The sequence below is a fragment of the Schistocerca nitens genome, chromosome 9, assembly GCF_023898315.1.
Source record: "Schistocerca nitens isolate TAMUIC-IGC-003100 chromosome 9, iqSchNite1.1, whole genome shotgun sequence".
NCBI classification, from domain to species: Eukaryota; Metazoa; Arthropoda; class Insecta; order Orthoptera; family Acrididae; genus Schistocerca; species Schistocerca nitens.
Window position 1 is genome coordinate 297,013,931 of NC_064622.1, and position 26,417 is coordinate 297,040,347.

Here is a 26,417-nt window from a genome sequence, read left to right on the forward strand (position 1 = left end):
TCAGTTATTTTAGTCAGTGACCCAGATAATAACATACCTAACTAAGGAAACGGGACAAAATTAAAGATAAATTGTATACAAGCAATATAAACATTTCAGCTCGTTGTATAACTATTATTATTACTTACTGTTCTGACCACCTTGGACCGCCCTAACCAGTCTTTTGCTGGGCGTCCTCTTCGATAAGTGCATGTTTCGTTCTTTCCGTTTTACCTAATATCTTTTCATTCGTTCTGATCTTTTCCGTATTTCCACACCTGTAGATACCTTTTCCACTGTGTGTCGTTCCTCTATTTTTAGTTTAAGTGTTGTTTTCCTGCTTTCCAGTTTCCTGAGATTCTGTTTTGTTTTGCAGAACTTGTAGGCTTATAACTACTCCTTCCACAGCCTCTCTAGTTTCCTTGATTCATCCAACTAGTTGTTTCAGATTCCAGAGTTTCCCTGTAATTGGTGTTTCCTCATGACGTGGCCAAAGAAAGAAATCCTTTCCTTACTTTTGTTGTGGTTGTTGTGTTTATAATGTAGACGTGTTTGATGGAGCTCCCCACGATACTCTATCCTGTGCAACTTCATCTCTGAATAACGTTACACTGTATCAACTCATCTAACCTTCAGTATTCTTATGTAGCACCACATTTCAAAGGCTTCTATTCTCTTGTTGCCGGCCGAAGTGGCCGTGCGGTTAAAGGCGCTGCAGCCTGGAGCCGCAAGACCGCTACGGTCGCAGGTTCGAATCCTGCCTCCGGCATGGATGTTTGTGACGTCCTTAGGTTAGGTTTAACTAGTTCTAAGTTCTAGGGGACTAATGACCTCAGCAGTTGAGTCCCATAGTGCTCAGAGCCATATTCTCTTGTTTGAACTGCTTATCCTCCATGTTTCATTACCGTAAAAGGTTAAATTCCAGACAAATCCCTTCAGAAAAGACTTCCTAATACTTAAATTTATGTTGTGTGTTAGCAAATTTCTCTTATTCAGAAACGCATTTCTTGCCATTGCCATTCTACGCTATTCGCTATTTCGACCATAGTAATTTATTTTACTGTCCAAATGCGTTTAGTGTCACATTCGACTACATTCCATTACCCTGTTTTGCTTATGTTAATGTTCATCGTATGTCCTCGTTCCAAGACACTGTCCATTCCGTTCAATTACTCTTCCAGGTCCACTGCTGCCTCTGACGGAAGTGCAGTGTCACCGGAAAAGTTAAAAGTTTTTATTTCTTGTCCCAGAACTTTAATTCGATCTCCAAATTTCTCCTTTCTTTCTTTCTTTCACAGGTTGCACAGCGTCCATATTAAATAGCATTGGGGAGAGGCTACACCCCTGTCTCACTTTCTTCTCAATTAGTGCTTCCTTTTCATGTCCGACTCGCGTAACTACTGCCCGGTTTCTGTTAAACTTCTAAATAACCCTTCGCTCCCTATATTTTACCCCTGTTACCTTCAGAAATTTGAAGAGCGTATTCTATTCAACACTGTCTAAAGCTTTCTCAAAATCTGAAAATGCCATAAAAGTAATTTTGCCTCTCTTTAAACTATCTTATAAGTTAAGTCGTCGGGTGCCTCGTCTGCTCCAAAACCTCTCCAAAACTGAAACTGATCTTCTCCTAGGTCGGCTTGTACCTGTTTTTCCAATCTTCTGTAAAGAGTTCGTGTTAGTATTTTGCAACCATGACATACGAAACTCATATTCACACCTGTCGGCACTTGCTTTCGCTGGAATCGGAATTGTTCCATTCTTCTTGAAGCTGAGAGTTCTTCGCCTGTCTTATACTTGGTTCACACCAGATGGAATAGTTTTGTTAGTCTGGCCCTCCCAAGGATATCAGCACTTCCGGGGGTATGCCATCTACTCTAGGATCTTGTTTCGGATTAGGTCTTTCAATGCTCTGTCAAATCCGTCTCATAGTATCATATGTTCCATCTCATCTTCTTCTACTTCCCTTTCTATAACATTGCCATTTCAACTTCATTTCCCTTGTATAGTCTCCTCCATATATTCCTTCCATCCTCCCCTTCTTTGCTTGGTACTATTTTTCTGTCTGGACTCTTGATATTCATGTAGCTGTTTCTCTTTTCTCCAAAGGCTTTCTGATTGTCCTATAGGCGTTATCTACCTTTCCGCAGATGATGTATACTTCTGTATCCTTACATTTTTTCTCTGGCCATTGCTGCTTCCCCATTTTGCACTTCCTGTCAATCTCATTTTTAGACGTTTGTATTCCCTTTCGCCTGCTTCATTTTCTGCATTTTTATTTTTCTTCTTTTATCAGTTAAATTCAGTATCTCCTGTGAAATCGAAGGGTTTCTGCTAGACATTGTCTTTTTATCTACATGGTCCCCTGTTGCCTTCACCATTTCATCTCTCAAAACTACCCATTCATCTTCTACTGTATTTCTTTCTCCTGTTTCAGTCAGTCGTTGCCGAATACTTGAAACAACAGTTTCTGGTTTTTCCAAATTATCCACGTCCCATGACCTTTTTGCAGATTCTTTAGTTTTAATCCACAGTTCATTACCAATAAATTGTGATCCGAGCCCACATCTGCCCCTGGAAATGTCTTACAGTTTAAAATCTGGTTCCAAAATGTCTATCTTAAAATTATACAATCAATCTGAAACTGCCCAGTCTCGCAACGTCTCTTCATACGTATGGTATCTGTAATAGGCTCCAGTTACCTTTAGAAAACTTCATTTGGCATTATTCTCAGTTGCCCTTATTTCTGCATAAGTTACCATAGTATTCTTTTTCACTATCCGAACGTACTGCAGTTTGAGTGAGAGCTTATTAGACGCATTTGGCCTTAGTAGTAAAGCATGAGCATCAGAGGCCCGCGTTTATTCCTCCTTTACACGTCTTTGGAAGACAGCTGGCTTTCCCTGTTGTTGCTGGCGAAGATAGTAGTCTGAAAAATGCTCGATTTGAGTCTCACTATTCGCATGGCTTGATTTCGTTCTCACCGTTCGCTTTCTTCAACATTTAGACACTCGTGCACGAGACGGCAGAAGGTATTTGTACCGAGGTGCCAGCTAGTTGCTCGTGCGGCGTGATGCCTTTTGACAGGTTTCAGCTTTCACGTTTCTGCGCGTGTCGTCAGCAAAAACAATGGTAGTGTAGACACGCTGGTGATCGGCACGCTGTCTCTTCGTGCGGAGCCGTGCGTTAGTTACGGTCTACGTGACTGTGTTGTAAAATTTCGTGGTTGCTCCTTTGATATCTTCTTCATAGTCGAGCCCACATCTATTGCACGCTTAGCCATATGCTTGCGAAGCGTTCTAGGGCTGCAAGTTGGGAAAGCACACGGTCTTGTTCGTAGTTACCTGCGTTGAATCAGATATAAAGCAGTGCGTGCTTTCCAGCGGTTTTCTTAACGTATTGTGGTACTTGGTGACCTAATTCGGATTTCTTCAAGTCCTAGAGCAGTCAGAATCATAATTCCGCAACACAATTCATGCGGTATACCATGCACTAATGTCAGGTAAGTAACGACGATTTCGAAATGTAATTAATTTTAAGATACGTGAAAATGTTCATTGTTATAAGCCACCACTCCTTTATCTCTCACTGTCTTTCTCCCTGCATCTCTTAGAACGAAAAAAAAAAAAAAAGATATGATTTGTTGCAAAAGAGATTCGAAAGCAGACCAGAATGTGCAAAACAGATTCGAAAGCAGGCCAGAATGTTTGGCGTATCAGTTCTGTTTACGCTGCATGGTTTAGGAAATCCGCGGACGACTTCCAGTCAACAGTCAACGAAAGCAAAATTGTTTTATTTATCAGTGCTTTAGGTAATTTAGGTGGAGAATCGTGAAAGAGTCTGGCGTCAGCACATATAACAAATTTCGAAACTAGGTTTGATGTAACCACGTAGTTTTCACTGGACATCAAGATAACTTCGGCATGTACCTTAACCGTGCAAGCTGAATGTGTTATTCAAATCTCTTCTGCTATTATTAGCAGGTCTTCTTTGCGCCAGATCCCAGACAGATTGGTTGGAAGAATCGACAGGAGATGTTGTCCACTGACGGTAGTGGCAGCTTACAAAACTCTTGTTTGATCGGTGCCTGAAGATTAGTCGTCTGTGGGGGGATCGTTACCAAAGAGGATTAATACAGGAAATAGAAACAATCTTAAAAAGAAAAAAAAAAGACAGCGCGTTCGTTTCAAGTTAACTTAGCGAGCGCGAAAGCATAACGGCGTGGTTTACTGACCATATTCCAATAGCTTACGTCGCGACAAATACGTATATCTCGAGAAAAGACCGTGGAGATAAAGCTGGAAGAGATTCGAGCTCACACCGATAATAGTTCTTCCCGCGAACCTTTCGCTTCTGGAATACGAACAGTGGCATACAAACTACATTCCGTCACGCACCATAAGCTGGCTGTGGTGTGTAGATGTCGAAAGAGACTTTGAAATGAAAACTATTTGAAGAAGCGGTCGAATTAGTAACAAACGATGAATCTAGAAAGAGAATAAAAAAAGCTGAGACGGGGAGATATATACACTCCTGGAAATTGAAATAAGAACACCGTGAATTCATTGTCCCAGGAAGGGGAAACTTTATTGACACATTCCTGGGGTCAGATACATCACATGATCACACTGACAGAACCACAGGCACATAGACACAGGCAACAGAGCATGCACAATGTCGGCACTAGTACAGTGTATATCCACCTTTCGCAGCAATGCAGGCTGCTATTCTCCCATGGAGACGATCGTAGAGATGCTGGATGTAGTCCTGTGGAACGGCTTGCCATGCCATTTCCACCTGGCGCCTCAGTTGGACCAGCGTTCGTGCTGGACGTGCAGACCGCGTGAGACGACGCTTCATCCAGTCCCAAACATGCTCAATGGGGGACAGATCCGGAGATCTTGCTGGCCAGGGTAGTTGACTTACACCTTCTAGAGCACGTTGGGTGGCACGGGATACATGCGGACGTGCATTGTCCTGTTGGAACAGCAAGTTCCCTTGCCGGTCTAGGAATGGTAGAACGATGGGTTCGATGACGGTTTGGATGTACCGTGCACTATTCAGTGTCCCCTCGACGATCACCAGTGGTGTACGGCCAGTGTAGGAGATCGCTCCCCACACCATGATGCCGGGTGTTGGCCCTGTGTGCCTCGGTCGTATGCAGTCCTGATTGTGGCGCTCACCTGCACGGCGCCAAACACGCATACGACCATCATTGGCACCAAGGCAGAAGCGACTCTCATCGCTGAAGACGACACGTCTCCATTCGTCCCTCCATTCACGCCTGTCGCGACACCACTGGAGGCGGGCTGCACGATGTTTGGGGCGTGAGCGGAAGACGGCCTAACGGTGTGCGGGACCGTAGCCCAGCTTCATGGAGACGGTTGCGAATGGTCCTCGCCGATACCCCAGGAGGAACAGTGTCCCTAATTTGCTGGGAAGTGGCGGTGCGGTCCCCTACGGCACTGCGTAGGATCCTACGGTCTTGGCGTGCATCCGTGCGTCGCTGCGGTCTGGTCCCAGGTCGACGGGCACGTGCACCTTCCGCCGACCACTGGCGACAACATCGATGTACTGTGGAGACCTCACGCCCCACGTGTTGAGCAATTCGGCGGTACGTCCACCCGGCCTCCCGCATGCCCACTATACGCCCTCGCTCAAAGTCCGTCAACTGCACACACGGTTCACGTCCACGCTGTCGCGGCATGCTACCAGTGTTAAAGACTGCGATGGAGCTCCGTATGCCACGGCAAACTGGCTGACACTGACGGCGGCGGTGCACAAATGCTGCGCAGCTAGCGCCATTCGAAGGCCAACACCGCGGTTCCTGGTGTGTCCGCTGTGCCGTGCGTGTGATCATTGCTTGTACAGCCCTCTCGCAGTGTTCGGAGCAAGTATGGTGGGTCTGACACACCGGTGTCAATGTGTTCTTTTTTCCATTTCCAGGAATATATATATATATATATATATATATATATATATATATATATATATATATATATATCCTGCGTTTTCGAGAGTGAAATGGTTATTAGTTGTTTCCACATCGTCTGTTCATTTGCCTTATGGATGAACTCTAAATGAAAGTAAGATAGACGGCAAAATAGAAGAGTGGCAAGTGAAAACTGCGGAGGAAACCAAGGCTACATTTGATGTAAATAGCAATCACACAAGTCTAAGTAGTTTGAAATAAGGTAGGAGAAGAATTGAGGATCTGGTAAGAAACTAGTGCAGAAACGGACGCTGCTAGATAGAAACTCTCCTTGTGTAAAATGCATGTGTCTGACAGTTGTTCGAATAATTCAGAAAGAACCTCGAACTATGAAAATCCTGTTGTTCAACTAAGTTTGAATGAGGAAGGACAAAAAAAACTATTTAAATAGTTGAGTTCACAGACAGAAGGAATTTTCATCGCTAGAATTGAAGAGAAATAAACGTGAGTGAAGCGGCTTAGTAGTATGGATCGTGACATAAGTCTTCCTTTAGCAAGGTATGACAACGTACACCCAAGTAACTGATTTAGGCAGCTTTCTGGCTGGTGCTACTGCCGTCGTTCTTCAGAAGACTGCGGTGGCTCGCGCCAGCCTCCGGCTGCGGCGTGTAATTCGATTGTGATGGATGGCTGTTGGCGACCGCCGGTGTTTGCTTCCGGGGATTGCGTGTCAGCGGCGAGAGATGCGCCAGGAGCGGATGGCGGATTGCGCGCGAAACGGTAGGTGCCTTCCGGCCCGTGCCTGCCTGCCAGAAACCCGGCTACTCAGGCCTGTGAGTCGGGGACTTCTCTCCCTGCTGCGTCTCTCAGTAACTAGCACAGGCATTTTATGAATCTTGTCACTGTTTTGTTGATGTCTTCGGTCAGTGTTTTTTATAGGAATTTTTAAGTACACTTATTAAGGGCAGTAACCCTAGAAATGCTTCTTGTGTTGATCACGAGCACATAAAATTGTATGAACGTATAGTACATCGAAGAAAGCGTCGTGTAAGAGTTGCGGGAAACTGAGGGACTAGCACGTGGTTTCGAGTGGGGTGGACTGAAAATTTTAATAGATCCCTCCGTTGTCGCCTTACCAGTGACACACGCAAGGATGCTAGTATGTAGTGCCTAGTCGGATTCACGATGGAATCTGTCGTCTTAATTTCCGGAATTATCTGTCACTACGTAGCTGAGTGGGCGTTGATTTCATATTTTCTGGCGGATTAAAACTGTGTTCTGTACTGGGACTGGGGTTCCAGTCCCGGTCTGCCGCACAGTTTTAATCTGCTAGAAGGTTACACATAGTATTTTGGTGACTACGTGAGGTGCTGCGAGAAATATCTTCGACTTTGCTTGCTCACTGCACTTCACTCTTACTATTTCGTTCCAGATAGCGACCATGCGTGATATGTTTTTGGTAACGCCCCGTCGACAATTGACCTGACAAAATAGAATTGTCAGTCTGGTTGGACACCAGGATTCTGTGTTGCATGACATATTGGTGTTCATGAAAGGTGATTTGTACGTAATATGGCGCTTGAACGATTTGAACGGCACTCATTATTTTTTTCCGTAGGAGGGAACCGAGCTTGTGGATTAAGTTGCCCCGTAATGAGACATCAAGCATCATACGTTTGTTATGTATGCAAAGCATTGTATATTGACTTAACATTTGGTTCAGTTACAGTCAGCCATGTCGTAAAAAATCTTTCTCTGATGCTATGCTATTGGCTCCATTTTTAAGGAATATTATATTAGCGTATAAAACTTAGTAATGTGCTCTCTCTCTCTCTCTCTCTCTCTCTCTCTCTCTCTCTCTCTCTCTCTTAGCTTGGCACGACGCATACGTACGAAGCGTGACGGCTTGTAGCTCGACAACTACGTGTTTTGCCATTAAATGTTTTACAAGTTTATTCATTTTCCAGACGAGTGCAAAGCAAATTCCTCTTGCTGACCTGGGCTGCCCGAACGTCAGATTTTGTGAAAAGTAGATAAGAGGCTCATTGGCAAACAGCATTTCTGCTGCAAGCTAAAATACAAATTACTGTAACCAGCCACATTTATTATACCTAACTTTCCACTACACGTTCCGGAGTATTATAACTCCACCACGTGGCTTTATGTTAGTCAATAACGCATGTGCCGGCCGAAGTGACCGAGCGGTTCTAGGCGCTTCAGTCTGGAACGTGCGACCGCTACGCTCGCAGGTTCGAATCCTGCCTCGGGCATGGATGTATGTGATGTCCTTAGGTTAGTTAGGTTTAAGTAGTTCTAAGTTCTAGAGGACTGATGACCTCAACAGTCAAGTCCCATAGTGCTCAGAGACATTTGAACCATTAATAAATGTTATTGGTTGCAGCAATTTATATTTTCTGTGTATGTAACGGTCGTGGTCAAAGCTAAGAAAGCGAAGTAAAGTAGTAATGATTATGCTATTTCACAGTTTTCCCGTATCGCCAATTGCTAACATGACTAAAAAAAAAAATGAAGCCTATGTCAAGCTATACTTTCATTTTCGTCTTCGTGAACGCGTTTTGTGGTATACATAAGCGTAATGTGCTAAATTTGGAAAGTGTTTCGCCCAGTTTCCATTCGATGTGGTTATTTGTTGCCAGCCGAGCGCTCCTGCTGCGAGTCGCTAAATGAGGCGCTTGTGTTTCCAGATGAACGGCGGCGTCGTGTCGGAGGCTGCGGCCAAGAAGCAGCAGGAGCGAGAGACGCTGCGCAGCGTGATCCAGCAGTGGAACGCCAACAGGCTGGACCTTTTCGAGCTGTCGGAGCCCAACGAGGTGAGTACACACTGGCGATCTCGCCTCTACCCATTTCCCAGGCAACATCTGAATGGATATCCTCAGCGTATTCAGTGTGTCAGTCTTACACGGTACAAGTTCATTCACCTTTTGCAGAACTATCAACGCGAGACAAAATAACGTTCTGAGGCCGACATCTGTTTGTAGACACGATGTACCACAATTTATAGCGAAACCTGACACGCGTTAAAGTATACGATAATAGAAGCAAAAACGTTACATAATCTTATGTCCACAAACGAACCTTTCACGATATAATTACGAATGTGTGATCCCGAGCCACCACAGGCGTCAGTACTAATTTGTATCCTAGGATAAATGAATTTCAAATGTAGATTTTCCATCACGTCGCCTTACAACTTTTGTTCAAGTTCACCATCTATACTATCTACTCGATACGGTTGTCCCTTCATGTATCAGTCCACAGTATCGATGGTATTTACGAAGAATAAAGTCAATAACGACAGTAGGCTATCAAATGCAAGGCTATAGAAGCATAGTGCTTTCCGAATGTACTTCTTCAGGTATTTGTGAATCATGTCTTTTGAGTTCTTTGGGTAATATTTCCTGATAAATATTTCTGTATATCTAACCGAGACGTGAAATAAAAATCCTCATAGTTTTAGCTTCAAAAATTATTTAATGTAACGAAATACTTTCGTAATTATTTTCGTCTATTATTTCACTCCCTTAGGGACTGCATTTCCAAAAACACATATTTTCGTATTTCCAACCGAGAAGTCGAATATCTATTTTCATATATGGAGCTTTAAAAACACTTTAATAGTACTTCAGTCATGATCTACTTTCATAAAAACTTACACTCAGTATTTTACCCTCTTAGCGGTTGAATTTTCAAAAATGCCGAAACACGTGTTTATTTCCGACCGAGAAACCAGATATTAGTTTTCGAATGTCTAACTTCAAAATTGACTTAATAGTGACATTTTTTTAAACCTTTTTATTCCCTATATCTCTCCGTCACGGGTGGAATATCGAAGAATCCCTCCGTAAACGAGCCTACAGTGTTAGATGAACATCCTCTCCAAATTTCAGATTTCTGTCCTCGGCTCGGGATGGGCGTCGAAGAATCAAGCCGTCTGTTAAAGAGAAATTGTTTACATGTCATGTTAAAAAATGTATGCCTGTATGCAGCGTGTGATGTGTAAGACTATGTAGGCAGAATGCTGGCGTGTGTGTGTGTGTGTGTGTGTGTGTGTGTGTGTGTGTGTGTGTGTGTGTGTGTGTGTGTGTATGTGTGTGTAGTGGAAAAAACGGCTGTTCCCGCGAGCACTAAATAGGTTTTAAACATGACACACACATCACGGAAGGAACTGTATTTGAAAATGACCACAGACCGAAATAGGCCAGTAATATAATGTATACGTCTTGATGCAATAAAGGCCACCTTCTGTAATAGAATTAGACAGGCTACTGTGGTTATTTAAAATTGTTTTATCATTCAGAACGTATTCGATACATCACTATAGTAACAGAGCGGAAGCCTGCGTTTTAGGGGTCGACAATTAGCCTGCTGGCTTCGAATATTTCGTAAGCTGAACTAAGAAATTCATTACTGCTTTGTAAAGGACTGCAAGATGGTTCGGAAAAGTATAGTAGCAAGTGATGAGCTAACAAAAGAATCAGATCTCAAATTCAAGAAGTATCGACTAGGTATTCCACGATTTTTATGACTGAGAGAATTTTCCAGCAACTTGCAGTGATTAATAATATTATTATTTTCAACGCTAAGGCAGCACACATGCAGCCATTGTAGCTCTGGCTGATGGTTGTGGCATTCTGCGGCCGTTAGAAATGTCTGCGTCTGAAATATGGGTGGAAGGAACGAAGGAAGAAAAGAAGGAATGAATATTAGAGTGTAAAGTACCGTCGACGACGAGGTCATTATGGACGGAATACAACCTCGGATTGGTTAACGATTGGGGAGTCGGCGGCGCCCATTCAAAGGAACCATTCCAGCATTTCCCTGTAGCGATATATGTAAATTGCGGAAAACCTAAACCGGTAGGGGTGGCCGGCGATTTGAACATTCGTCCTCCCGAATGCAGAGTCCAGTTTGCTAATCATTGAGCCAACTACCCAGATGGAATATGCTTAGAAAATGGTAATCATATTTCAAGCAGTGAAGTAATCCCACTAACTTAGAACTATCTGAGGAATATCAGAATATTCTGCCTGCAACTAATACAGGCTATTGGATAGTGACAACTGTTGAAACGGCTGTCAGTGAGGGTGGACAACATATTGATCCATTACAGGAAGACGGAGAAGCCAGATTTCATTTAAGGGGCGAACATAATATAGTCATCACAACAAAAGAATAATTTGCAACCTGGATCAGGAACGGAACTGACCTTCCATCATAGTTCGGTTATTACGTGAAATATCACCTTCTAGATCTTCATCAAGATCCATTAGAAGTATGGAATCACATTTTCGGCACTACATACCCAAAGCTGCAGAAGACCACACTTAAAAATTTGAGCTGTGTAGCGACATCGTAAGCTTCCGAATGACTGTTCTCAAAAGCAGTATATGCTCTCGAAATAGACTGAAGGTGGGAAATCTTTTCTATTAAAAATGTCTTTACAAAAATTGTGGATAATTAATGTTAATCATTGCTATGTTGTTGTTGTGGTCTTCAGTCCAGAGACTGGTTTGATGCAGCCCTCCATGCTACTCTATCCTGTGCAAGCTTCTTCATCTCCCAGTACCTACTGCAACCTACATCCTTCTGAATCTGCTTAGTGTATTCATCTCTTGGTCTCCCTCTACGATTTTTACCCTCCGTGCTACCCTCCAATACTAAATCGTTGATCCCTTGATGCCTCAAAACATGTCCTACCAACCGATCCCTTCTTCTAGTCAAAGTGTGCCACAAATTTCTCTTCTCGCCAATTCTATTCAATACCTCCTCATCAGTTATGTGATCTACCCATCTAATCTTCAGCATTCTTCTGTAACACCACAATTCGAAAGCTTTTATACTCTTCTTGTCCAAACTATTTATCGTCCACGTTTCACTTCCATACATGGCTACACTCCATACAAATACTTTCAGAAACGACTTCCTGGCACTTAGATCTATACTCGATGTTAACAAATTTCTCTTCTTCAGAAACGCTTTCCTTGCCATTGCCAGTCTACATTTTATATCGTCTCTACATCGACCATCATCAGTTATTTTGCTCACCAAATAGCAAAACTCCTTTACTACTTTAAGTGTCTCATTTCCTAATGTAATTCCCTCATCATCATCCGACTTAATTCGACTACATTCCATTATCCTCGTTTTGCTTTTGTTGATATTCATCTTATATCCTCCTTTCAAGACACTATCCATTCCGTTCAACTGCTCTTCCAAGTCCTTTGCTGTCTCTGACAGAATTAAAATGTCATCGGCGAACCTCAAAGTTTTTACTTCTTCTCCATGAATTTTAATACCTACTCCGAATTTTTCTTTTGTTTCCTTTACTGCTTGCTCAATATACAGATTGAATAACATCGGGGAGAGACTACAACCCTGTCTCACTCCCTTCCCAACCACTGCTTCCTTTCATGCCCCTCGACTCTTATAACTGCCATCTGGTTTCTGTACAAATTGTAAATAGCCTTTCGCTCCCTGTATTTTACCCCTGCCACCTTCAGAATTTGAAAGAGAGTATTCCAGTCAACATTGTCAGATAGTGGCAACTGTTGAAATGATTGTAAGTGAGGTTGGGCAAAGGTTTGCCTTTCCTTAATCTATTTTCTAAGATACGTCGTAGGGTCATGTTGCTATATTTATTAATAAAATTTTTGTTAGATATACTTGTGTGCAGTTTTTACGCCATTCGATCAATTCGTCGTTTTCGAATCGCTGATTAATTATCGGCCATCGATGTATAGACGTTGGTAACGAAACGAGCATCGATCATTTGTGAAAATCGTTTGCCCCTAGTTTGTAGTGAGTAACCTTGCTCGCTTGTCGGCGGCCTTCACATAGAGACGTGAGCAGGTGATGCGCGGCCCGGTGCCCAGGTGCTCGGCGGGACGACCCGGAAGCGGCGGAGCGCCGGCGACCGTGACAGTACGGGGTGCTGTGCTGTTCCCACGGCTCTGCACATCTGCCGCGCCGGCCGCATTGTTCCCCATACGCTAGCTCTCCTCCTCATTCCACCTTCTAGTCTGAGGCGCGGCACTCAGCGGTGTCTGCCGATGACTGCAGTCACCTGTCTCTGATTAGCTCCTATGTAGTGCTGGCTTGTTTTTCTAAGAATACGCTTCGTGTTTACGGCCGGTATTACACTATCAAATTTCTTTGACGGATATCTTTGTCAAAGATATTTGATTGTGTAATAGGGAACTTTGTCAAATATCGTTCAATATTTGATCAAATCTAGGGCCTCGCTGTAGATTTGATCAAAGAAGTCGCTTGTCTTCTGTTCACTGCAATGTGACATGTTACCACATGGAGCGCTAGCATCGCTGCAGCATTCTGTCGTCTGTAGTGTTTTTATAGACATTGCCGGTAAATACAATTGGTGTGTGCCGACAACTACAAAATTAATAGAGATGTATGAAGTTGATGAGGCGCTTTACAACGTGAGGCACCCCGAATACAAAAATAGATTAAGAAGATTGGAGACCTGACCTTACCTAACCTAACATAATCCTCTCCTGTAGCAAGGAATCGGAATGTTACAGTGAGCCTGTCTTCTGAAGATGTAGCAGTTCTTTAGTAAATATTGTGCTTTGTGATATGAGGATACACTTCACTGAGCACATACAGAAATGTATGCTCATCCATTCTTAGGTAATTGATGTACGACTTAATGTCTTCCACTATAAGCTCACGTAACAAGTTTTGTTGAATGCTTTTATCGTGTCGTCGTAAAACCCACGGCTTCACCCAGATTAGATTAGTTTTTCGTTCCATAGATCCGTGCTGAGGAGATCCTCGTGGATGTGGAACATGTCAATTTTCTTTAAGCTGAAATAACAATACTAATAGTATGAATATATACATCATTTGTTTCTATTAAAAATTTCGTCAGTGGAGTAGAAGGAGTTGGCCACTAGTAAGTCTTTCAGGCTCATTTTAAACTGATCTTTATTTGTAACAAAATTTTTTATGTTTACTGGCAAATTATTGAAGATGAGTGTTGCTGAGTAGTGGACCCCTTTTTGAACTAAAGTAAGTGCTTTTAAGTCCTTGTGCAGATCATTTTTGTTCCTGGTATTGTATGTATGAACTGAGTTGTTTGTTGGAAAAAGAGATATACAATTTAGGACAAATTTCATTAAGGAGTAAATATACTGAGAGGCAGTAGTTAATGTACCCAGTTCTTTGAAGAGGTTTCTGCAGGACGTCCGTGAATTTACTCCACAAATAATACGTATTACACGCTTATGACTCTGAAAACTTTTGTTTGACTTGAAGATTTACCCCAAAATATTATACCATATGACATTATGGAATGAAAGTAGGCAAAGTATGCAAGCTTTTTCATTTTTATGTCGCCTATGTCTGCTAACACTCGAATTGCAAATACAGATTTGTTAAGGCGTTTCTACAGTTCTGTGGTGTGCTCCTCGTAATTGAATTTGTTATCTAGTTGTAATCCCAGGAATTTAAGACTGTCAACCTCGTATGTATAGTTCCTTTTTTTCTCCCAATTCTCTTCCGCATGTGCACACAATGCAATTGCGGTACGTGCAACTACTGCGGTTAATAACAAGTTGTTGTTGTCAACCATCTTGAACTTTGACGAAAAATTTGATGACAGTGTAATACCCCTTCTAGCGCTACGTCAAAGATCTTTGTCAAATATATTTGACGGAATATTTGATCACATCTTTGATCAAATCTTTGACAAAAAAATTTGATAGTATAATACCGGCCTACTCGCCCTACAGAAGCGTCTACGTTAGCACCTACTCTATATAAATCAGCATGAAATATGTCAAATACATAAATTAAAATTTGGCGCAGTGCTCTGATCAGAGACTGATCTTCGTTCGAGAGGATAACGCCATCCAGATTTAGTTTTCCGTGGCTTTGCAAAAGTCAGTAGATGGTTCGTTATATTGATAACGACAATGGTGAATTCTTACCTCGTGTGCCTCATTTCCGATTCCCTGTTGTTTTCACTATTTCATCGCTCGTAGATTCTCATTCATCTTCTGCTATATTCCTTTCCCACATTTTAGTCCAACATCGCTTAATGCTCCCTCTGAAACTCTCAACAACCTCCGATTCTTTCGATTTATCCAGATACCGTCTTTCTAAACTCCTGCTTCTTCTTATTTTCGTCAGATTTAATCTGCCGTTGATAACCAGTGAAATGTGGTCGGAATCCCTGTTGCCCCAGGAAATGTCTTAGAGTTAAAATCTGGTGTCGTAATCTGTGTTTTACCTTTACATAATAGATGTGAAACTTTCACGTGTCTCCAGGTGTGGGCCTACTATCTTCTTCGGTTATTCTTTAAGGAAGTGTCAGCGATGATTAACTTGTGCTCGGTGCAAAATTCTTCCTGTGAATGCCTATTTCGTTCCTTTCCCTCAGTCCATATCCGTTATTTCAATGTCTTCGTCATGTACGGAGTTAGTTGCCATATAAACCTGTAGTACTGTGATGGGTGTTTTTGTCTTGCCTACAATAATGCATCCACTATGCTGTTCGTAGTTCCTTACATTCTTTTTTCTTGTTCATTGCCAGACCTACTCCTGTATTATTCCAATTTTGTTTCGTGTTGATAACAATGTACTGACATGATCAGAAGTCATGTTCTTCCTGCCACCACAACACATTTTGCTGTTTCGCTAACGTACTACCCAGAAAATACAACAAGGGTAGTTTCTCCGTGTTCCTTTCTTGTTCCCTCATTATTGCGCGTAGCTCGTTCTACGTCTATAATAAGCTTTGTGTATTCCGTTCATCAAGATTTACTTAATTCAGATAGCCACTCTTCATGTTCAGTAAATCCCACCATGAAGAACTACTTTCAGGAATATGAAAAGCCGGCCGGGGTGGCCGTGCGGTTCTAGGCGCTACAGTCTGGAACCGCGTGACCGCTACGATCGCAGGTTCGAATCCTGCCTCGGGCATGGATGTGTGTGATGTCCTTAGGTTAGTTAGGTTTAAGTAGTTCTAAGTTCTAGGGGACTGATGACATCAGATGTTAAGTTCCATAGTGCTCAGAGCCATTTGAACCATTTGAATATGAAAAGAGTTAAGCCAGTCAGTAGAAACCAAATAAATTGTACTTTCTATTAACAATACACTACCACAGCGCAGCTACATTGCTTAAAAGACTTGGCGGAACAAGAGTTTGGGCGTCTGCCATACTCCACCGAGCAATAATTGAGGACTGGTAATGTTACGAAATTATACCTGTACCTATCAAAAATTAAGTATACAGCGAAACTGCATTACGTCCTCAATCGTTTACATAAAAAAGAACTGAAATGTTCGACAAGTGTCGAAAACAACATTCATTCATCCAGTCGTCCAAAGTGCTTTTCATTGGACTTTGAAAGCTTCAGTGACGTGTATGCCCTCCGTGAGTGTATTATCACTACCTGACGCGTACGTGGCATGCTCCATTTAAGTCTACAGAGATCACTGTGTGGGATCCGTACCCATTCTTCAGTGAGAGCCCGTGAGAGTCGTTAGGTTGAACACTTCTGTTAAGTCCCACATATGCACGATGGGGCTTCAGTCAGGACTCACCGCCGGCCACTCCACTACTTCAGACATCCCTGCCACATAGGCCGTGGCACTAGTAGCAATTTAACAGTACCACTATGCAGTCCAACAGGATCTGTTAGATGTACTGCCTGGCTTTAAGGCGACCGTGGACAGTCACAAATTCAGTATGGCTTGCAACACTTAAGGGGGGGTAGGACGTCAAACGGGCGGACTTGTAGCAGGAGAGGCATCACAGGACATTTTAATTTCCAGTGTCTATACTTTTACAAATAAATTCATAAAACTTTGTCAGCATCACCAGGAAGGATTCAGGATTCACACTTATTGCAGTGGAAGTTCGAAAACATAACAAACTTAAATTTTCTTTTACGTGTGAAATTTCATCATTTTTTCACTTACTAATGGCTGCATTTGTTGCTATAGGTACCCTTTTCTTCATAAGTTAGAGAGATTCTTCGATGAATTTTGCACAACATACATATCATACTTACAGGTGTATGAAGCTCTAGAATTTATTTAATTTATGAAAAAACGAATGATCTGTTGTATTTTAAACTTCATGTTTAGAAAAAACACAAATTTTGTAGTTAATTCCCTCAGTTTTTACCACAGTTTTTAACAGATTTGGAAAATTGTAGAGTTTCATACACCTTCATGTATGCTGTGCAAAATTCATCGAACCATCTCTCTTACGTAGGAAGAAAAGTGTACATATAGCAACAAATGCTGTCATTAGTAAGTGAAAAAAAAGATGAAATTTCACATGTAAAAAAAAATTACTTCTTTATGTTTTCGAACTTCCACTGCTATGAGTGTGAATTCTGAATCCTTCCTGGTCATGCTGACAAAGTTTTATGAATTTATTTGTAAAAGTATGGACAGTGGAAATTAAAATGTACTGTGGTGCCTCTCCTGCTCAAAGTCGGCCCGTTTGACGCCCTACCCTCCCTTAAGTCTTTTCACATCATCACAGAACCTTTGAAATCTGTCGACTTCCTGCGTAACATTTGACAGGTGCTGCTCACCGCGGGTGTCCGCATACGAACACGGCCATCATCGTGTGTCAGAGGCCTTGTGGACTCGTCTGTAAATAACACGTTTTGCCTATGACGAAGTTGCCAGTTGACATGGGAACGGCCGAACTAAAGGCGAGCGGCAAGATGCCGGTGTCTAGAGGAGTATTCGAGCAGGACGTATGGGTCGTAAGGTCCTTTGTCGTATCCTGTTCATTACAGTGCGATTTGACAAGCTGCTCCAGTGACCCCTCTGAGATCGTCTTGCATTGCTCTGGTGATATCCGTTCGACGCCGCAATGCAGAGATCGCCAGATACCTGTCTTCACACTGGGACGCCAATACTGCCTTCCTTCTGAGGGTCCACCTTACACTGTAGTGCATTACACAGCCAGTAAACAGCAAATGATTTTAATTGATGCCACACTGATAGCGAAGCTCTCAAGCCATACAATAAAACCACAGGTACTGCCTGTATCAAAACAGATTTAACGTACCTGACGTCAATGCACGTGTTCCTCTCGTTCTTGTGAACGGAAATCAATATTGAAAAAAGCTGCTGGTTTCTGAATTGTAGTAAAATCTGGTATTACTTCGCTACTTAACGCACGTTTAGTTCCCAGAGCTGAGAGAATAACGCGTGCGGCAAATAAAAACGCCAAACGAACGTAGAATTAAAACCTCTACTTGTCATTTAAGATTCACATAACTACATAGTGTGCTCAAGATCGCCATTGTTATTTTGTCGCTTCCGCGTCACAAATACGATATTTTAAGGTTGGTATTTACTTGTCAGTGGTAAATTAATCCCGTTCAGAATGTGTCAGTGAAAATACTGTCCATCTGCGAGCGAACTGAATTTCTCCAGATCCCAGGTACTTGTTAGTAGAGGCACGCGTTGGCTATTCGCGCGTCATAGGAGTGGAATAATTGCTTCGGCGTGCGCCAACTGCTGTCGTAATGGAAACCAGCGGCGCGGGGCGTGCCTTCTGTATAATTCACTCGCCAGAGGAACGCTGCCGCTGTTCCGTATTTGCCTACGGCCATCGCGTATTCATGGGGACACCGCTCCTGCGACTCGTCTCACTCGCTTTTTGGTTCAGCGCATAGTACAATTCATGGCTTTCTTTCCTGTCTACAAATTGAACTTGAGATACAAATGTCGACTTTCTAACAGGGACAACTGCGAAGCGTTCCTACGTCTTGTACCCTTCATGGTATCTACTGGGTGTTTAAACAGGTGTTTTTCTCTGTAGTTTACAAAATAATAAGTAAAATTAACTGTTACTTTAAACTGGGTAATGTGCCATAATCAGCCCTGATGAGAAAGTCAGTATAAAATTTCAGCGTTAAACAGCTATCAGTTGTCACTGACGTCCTCACATTTACGACGTTTTATGCCCGGGAACAAGGAAGAATGCTATTTTCCGCAACATTTCCTTAACAACCATTGATTTCACCATGCATCGCTAAAAGTCACGGATTCAGTGTTATTTCCTTACAAGCTACCTATTTCGCTTTAACGTTTAAACGAAATTTTCCTGCTAATCGTGTACAGTCATGCAGTCCAGTTTGCGTGTTTAAAATATGAGCTTTACGTTTGCAATAAATGTCATAGTATCCTATAATTTCCGACATGAGCACTCGTTTTTCAATGTGCAGTCGTTTTGCAGCTTTCGGTATAGAGAAAAGCGTTGGATCGTCGTCTTTGTGGGTCGGTCACTGAATAGAGATATCATCGGTCCGACGGTTCTTCCTTTCTTTCTGTCTGTTTTCACGCGACTTCATCCTTTGTATCAGAGAGACGGTATTATGTGCTGGACATGGATTGGCTAGAGACATGAATTAATGAGACATTAAAGTGATTGAGGATTACTTCAGCATGTTTTCTGTAGAATGAGGTATCTAATCAAAAAATGACATACTCGAGTCTACGGTAATAGAATGCCGATGTTCCAAAACTTAAGACGTATTGTTCCCAGATTTTGCCAGTTTGTTGCAGTTGTCTGTTTCCGGTTTTGGCTTCGCTCATTGTTTGACACACTGTTGCTCGTATGTCAGAGACCTGTGCAAGTTTACTCCAAAATATTTCGGGGCGAAAGTGTGGGTCCTCATGAAGCTAAGATAAATTCAGCCACCTGTTTGCGTCATTGAGTACTGGATGGGTAAGGCTTGAAGAACTTTCTACTCAATAAGTGTACAGCTTATGTACAGCCAGTGTCAGCACATGAAACTGCTGTAAGGGAATGAGACACTAAGCAAAATCTACGTCCTTACTCTTCAAACCATTGTGAAGTGCACGGCAGAGATTACGTGCCCACTGTACCACGTATTAGGACAGTTACACGATCCGTTCGCGCATGGAGCGCAGGAAGAGTCATCATAATCTTGTCTTCGCAGTCCCTACTGTAGCAGTATGTAGAGGGCTGTAGTATATTCCTTGATTCATCTGAAACTTTTAAGTGAGCTTTCTCGGAATTGTTCACGTGTACTTTCAAGCATCAACCCTTCGGGTTTTTCAGCTCGCTCGTGACGCTCTCCCATAGGTCAGACGCATTAATACCGCCCATCCTTATAAACGTTGAATATCTTCAGTTCTATCTGGTATGGGTATCTTACATTTTATCAGTATTCTGGCGTGAGTCACTCAGGTGTTTTGTAAGCAACCTGTTCTGTTGACAGTCGGCGTTTACCCAGTATCCTACAAATGAACCGCATCATGCCACTTCTTTAACAAAGTGTGAGCCAGTGAGATCATTTCATTTCGTATCCCTGCTTACTGTTGCACCCAGGTGTTTGTGCGAGTTGAGGACTCCTATTGCGATGCAATTTGTAGCCATTGGATACTGTATTTTGCTAAGGCGAGCATAATATTACATTTATGAAAGTTTAAAGCGATACTAAAATGTAGACTTTCACGGCCGGAAATATCATGTCCATTATAATTATCCGGGCTGTTATGCCGTGGTCGGTTGATGAATTGTGTGTCGACACAGAATTCATCAACCGACCACGGCATTACAGCCCGGATAATTATAATGGACATGAGTTTAAAGCGAGCTACCAACCTTTTCATCATTTTGGAATCTTAGCAAGATCCGACTGAAATATGTTATAATGCTCGTCAAGGCAATTTAGACTCGTGTCACTGTCTTCTAGGAGGAAAAAGTCATTACGTCCAGCTTTATGAGATGGTGGAGGGGGGGGGGCGTGGAGAGGGGGGGGAGGGAGGAGGAGGAGGCGGGGAATATTATATACAGTAAGGAGCTTGCTTATGGGCGGTGATGTTTGAAGGTGCAACACCAGCACACAGGGGGGGGGGGGGGAGGGGGGGCTGTAAGTGAGCGGGCCAACGGTTCCGTGCAAAGTGTCGGTAGCTGGGCAGCCTTTGCAGGCGGTCATTGTGTCGCCACAACAATGGCTGGCTGTGGCCGTGACGGGCCGTTGTTCTCACAGCGCAGTGTGTCGCGGGACCTGTTTGCGCTCACGCGTCGCGCCACACCGCAGGCCGATCGAGTCGCGCAGGCAGCCGCTAATTGACGGCGAGGCGCGGGGGTTCATGCTGCGGGCAGGCGAGCATTTCCTCTGAGTTACCGGCGACGCGTGCGTGTTACAGGGGTAATCAAATGTTCCACTTACAAATAAAACAGTTTCTGCGTCAGTCGCCTGTGTTTCGATGGTTCACCCCGTTATCTTTAGGTGGGGAATTGTTTATTTACATAGCTGGTATTGGTGAAGAGTACAGACCTTTTTTCACGTCCCAGAACAACACCAGCCATGTAAATAAACAATTCTCCACCTGAAGATCAAGGTGTGAGCCATAGAAGCGCGTACTGGCTAAATAAACGAGTGACTGACAGATACTGTTTTACAGGTATTTATCAACAGTCAACAGTCATAATGGTGTCTCTTATGGACGAAATATTCGGTCCCAGGTGTCATCTCGAAAAATGAAACTACGATCATGAAACTTGGTGTTTTGGAAATTTGTGATACGGTCTTATGGGACCAAACTGCTGTCCTTAAGCCTACACACTACTTAATCTATCTTAAACTGACTTACGCTATGGATGAAACAAACGCGCGCGCACACACACACACACACACACACACACACACACACACACGAGGAATGACTCTAACCTCCGACGGGAAAAGCCACACGGACCGTGACAAGACATCTCAGACCACGCGGCTGAAACTTGGTGGTAATTCTATACATATTCACCTTTCGATGCAACATATTTTTCCCAACGACGGACGAATTAGCGGTGTTTTGGATTTTCAAAAAAGGTTTCTCGGAAATCATGTTGCCATCTATAAATTCCTGTTAGGAAATGATTTCTTCACCCTAGGAAAGAGGAAGAAACTGTGTATCTGTTATGAAAAGACGTGGAGGCAAATTGTGATAGCCCAAAGAAGCAGCGTCTGACTGTGCCTTGTGCAAAATTTGCTAGGGCGTTGTCGTGGGGAAATACACCTCCCAGGACAGCTTCTCCTGGGACGCTACGTTTTGGTAGCCTCATATAACCTCGTCGTGAGATTTCAGTATTATGCTGTTGTGACAGTGTGTCCCTTGGGAAGACAGTCCGTTACAACGGCACCATTGTACTCCCAGAAGACATTCGCCTTAACGTGCCTGACGATGGTTGGCTCCTCGTGGTGAATCGAAATGTTTCCATTTCTTGCTTTGGTTCTTTTCTGGAGCGTCGTAGTGAAACATCAAAGACTCATGCGGGGTGATGATGCGTCTAAAGAAGTCATAAGGGCTGGCGTGACACATTTAGCTGCCGCCTCGATTCGGCAGTCGTTTTGAATGACTGTTGAGCAGTCGCGCTAGCCAGCGGTCGGCGACCTGGCCGTGTGGAAAGCTTCGTGCGAGGTGTTGGTGAAAACTGATCCATGATTGGTCATAGGTGAATCTGTGGCATACTTGGATCTACTGGGAAACTGAAGTTCAACTGAAAAGATGCTCATGTATGTGAGAGATGTTTTAAATCGAACTGACAGAAAATATCTAAGGTTTACAAAGGGAGGGCAGTACCGAGGACCGTAGGCTAGTTTTGCTGCCTACAGAATGTGAGAGGACTATTGAAAAATTTGCAGTAGCTGGCAATGAAGGGAAAAGGTCTTAAATATCACGAGAATTTGCTTAGAAAACAGGTTGAGGTTGAGGTTTTCGGGCGCTAAATTAGAAAACAGGTATAAAAATATACGCAGTCACCTACCACTGGAGCGACTATCTTTCTTACGATGACGCCAGAATTTGTGTAAGCGTTATTTAAGATTGCCTCCAATCGCAAGCGCTACTGTTCCACTTAAAAAAAATCCCTGGAAAAACTTAAGTTAATGACTTACGAGGGTAAGTAAATTTTTATCGGCAAAGTACTTATAAAATTTTATTGTAATCAAATAGGAAACTTACAAGAACATCATTTTCCGACAAAGTTTCCTTGCATTTCAACGCACTTGGTCCATCGTTGTACAGGCTCCCTGATGCCCTCATAAAAGAAGGTTCTCGGTTGAGCTGCGAGCCAGGAATGCACTGCTTCGTCTGAGGCAAATCGACGGCCCCTTAATTCCGGTTTGAGTGGACCAAACAAGTGATAGTCAGAAGGGGGCAAGATCGGCACTATATGGAGGATTTGAGTTTCTGGAGCGTTTCAGCAGTGTGGGCAGCAGTTTGCGGACGGGCAATGTCGTGCATCAGCACAACACCTTTTGACAGCAATCCTCGGCGTTTGCTTTTAAGTGCAGCCTTTATCCTGGCAGCAAGCATCTCACTGTAACGTACACTGTTTATTATTGTGCCCCTTTCCCCATAATGTTCCAGTACTGGATTTTGTGCATCCCGAAAAGCAGTAAGCTTCAGGTTCCTGAGGACGGTTGGGTCTTGAACTTTTTCTTGCGTGGCAAATTTGGATGTTTCCATTCCATACTCTGCCGTTTACTCTCCGGCTCGTAATGATGGATCCGAGATCGATTTTTTTTTTTTTTTTTTTTTTTTTTTTTGCAGATGTCGAAGCGCGTTTGTTTATGCAACTGTGTGAGTTCTTTTGAGACCCATCTTTCACGAACTTTATGAAATTCAAGTATGTTGTGGGTGATTTCGTAGGCAGAACAGTGTCTAATTTGCAGACGGTGTGCCACTTCGTCAGTAGTTAATCGTCTGTCTAAGAGAATCATTTCACGTGAACGCTCAGTGGTTTCTTCATTTGTGGCGGTAAACGGTCGTCCGGCTCCTTCACTGTGCGTTCGCTTGTGCGACCATTTCGGAATTTTTCAATTCATTCGTGGACACTCCGATGTGGCAAAGCACTGTTCACGTGCTTTACCGAAAGTCTTGCATGAATATCGGCCCCCGATACGCGTTCCGCCCACAAAAAAACGGATCACCGAACGTTGCTCTTCTCTGGTGCAAATTGACAGCGGAGTAACCATGATTAACAGCACATCAGAGATAACAAAACTAACGTAGCAGCTTGAAAATTGCAAAGATATAATAACAAATAAACAAAGCAAGCGTCATCAACGTGAAACGACAGTACTATCAAAATAAAAATATAACTAAATTGCGGATAATAATTGACTTACCCTCGTATAAAAATCGTTATTGGGGCCCTAGATTTCTGTATCGGTAATGTTACGCCGTTACGGGCGCCGTTAACAAAGCAGTTATATTAAAAATAGGAGTCTCAAGGAGTGCTACACAGCGATTTAATAACAGCAAACTACGCAAAGTTGCTGAAAATAAATGTACACATTTTCATATATATTCACTCCATAAAATAAACCATTGGTGGATGGATTAAAAAACATAATATATTCTCCCAATAAAACTACCGGCACTGCATGTCATATAATTAAATTTGTTAATACTGATTAGCATACAGACATTTTTATTCATGTTAAAAACAAAAAACAAAAAAAAGGGCTGGCTCGATGGGGATTGTTCGACGCCTCTAGAGCATTTCCCGGAACGCAATGCAGCGTGCCGTCTCGGAAGATCTTCTGAAATATATATACAAGAAATTTTCACAAATTTTCTAACGAAGGACCTTTCCCTGCATGTCGCCCTTCTTCCATCACGAAGGAACTGTGTAAGATTCACTATTCTCCCTTTATTAATATATATTTTCTTATCATTATTAATATTTTAGAGGAGGGGGCCGCCTCCGTGGCAGGGAGTGCTCAGAGCGTTTGACGCTCACGCAGATGACCGGGTTCCATTCCCAGTACTGCCAGAGATGTTTCCGTAGTGAGAAGACTGGAACGGGGTGCACTCAGCCTCGAGATGCCAATTGAGAAGCGGCTGCAAGGTCTGCAAATGTCGACAACGGCTAGGAGAGCGATGTGCTTCATACGGTATCCGCGTGACGCTACGTTGCGACCGGTCGGAATCGCGTGGCCTTCAGGGCCTGGTCGAGTTCAGTTCAACCAATTTCCTTTGGGGAGGGGGGGGGGGGGATAAAAAAGAAGCTCTTTCAGTGAACCGCGACTGTATCGATCGTTAGAGACTTCGAAGATAAGTAGTGAAGAAGAAAATTTAACCCTAGACCACTAAAGGGCGGTAAATGTAACATTGCTACTGAACCGTCGTAAGGTTTACTGCTCCACGTTTTATTCAAAGGAAATCATAATGTATAGTTTACGCATTAGGTAATTACAGTTATTACTCCTTCAGCGATTCGTTACATAGAAAATTAAGTACAAATTGTTCTGTTTTATACCTCATACATACTACGAAGGTTTAGTAATGTAAGGTGAAGAAGAGTAATACATTAAAATATACATTTTTCTAGTGGTTGGCAAGGTAGTTAGGAAGATATGTAGTGTAGAGTAACACAATGGAAGATACATTTTGCCACGAAATTTATGGCTGTTGGCAAGGTAGTTACACATTATAGAAGGTGAACCTGAACACAAGCAACGAAATTTAGAAGATCGTTCAGCTATATGTTCTGAGTATTTTCTTAGAAGGAACCCTTGGTCACGTGTTCATTACACAGTAATAATGTAAGTATGGTGTACTTTGTTTCTGAGAAAATACCTGCACGACTGGGAATAAGCATGCACGTGCAATCGACAAAACGTACAACACAGTTTTGATTTCTCGTATTCGCATATATTCAGACGCAAAAGCACGAGTACTGTGACGCGGTTGCCGTAGTTGTGGGAACAGCGAAGCACGCGTCTTTCTGCCGCTCGTCCATTCGACTCAGTGAACGCATACACGGGACTGCACATCAGCCAACTCTTCATCAATAAACATATCCGTACTACTCTGCGTAACTGTTCACGCACATCTAACACGAGGCAGAAACGAGCAGTGCTGAATGCTGGCTTGATGGGGGGGGGGGGGGGGGGGAGGGGCAAAATGGGCATTGTTCTTGTCAGCAGTAAGTATCCCGAATGAACGGATAAGTTTCTTTCGAAATACATCAAACAGCGCATACCATCAGCAACGTTTGCATATTTGTGCACATATTTTCAGTGGAATCCAGGTACAAAGATAAACGGAGGTAACAACTCACACGAACTGCAATACACTGTGTAACGAGTAACTGGAGACCGCTGGCCACTTATACTGAAATATCCCTGAACAGCGTCCGAATTGTTCGGATCCACGTCTTTAGTCTACAGATTCAATCCTTAGGACCGCGCACGCTAAAGATTCGTGCCTCGGGACGGGAGTACACGAGAACGGACGTCGCCACGGGCGACAGCGAGACGTGGTGCAAGAAAGCTGCGGTTTCGTTTGTGTTTCCGTGTTTACACTGACGCCTGCCAAATGCGCGAACAAGAATACCGCCGCCCACTCGCTGGGCCCCAGTGGTTCACAACGGGGGCCGCGCCGTTGCACGCAGCTGCGAAATACGGGGGGCGGAAATAGCCGCCGGCGCCTCTTGGTTCTCCTTTTTGTATTGTT

At 43.2% G+C, this 26,417-nt stretch overlaps 1 protein-coding gene across 1 annotated transcript in view; it reads left to right on the top strand.

The window, feature by feature from the left end:
- LOC126204449 (afadin) overlaps positions 1 to 26,417 on the top strand; it is a 711,881-nt gene that overhangs the window by 135,131 nt on the left and 550,333 nt on the right. The window contains exon 2 of the mRNA XM_049938836.1: positions 8,614 to 8,739. Within this exon, the coding sequence (XP_049794793.1) occupies positions 8,614 to 8,739 (126 nt within the window). The remainder of the gene's footprint in view (positions 1 to 8,613; positions 8,740 to 26,417) is intronic.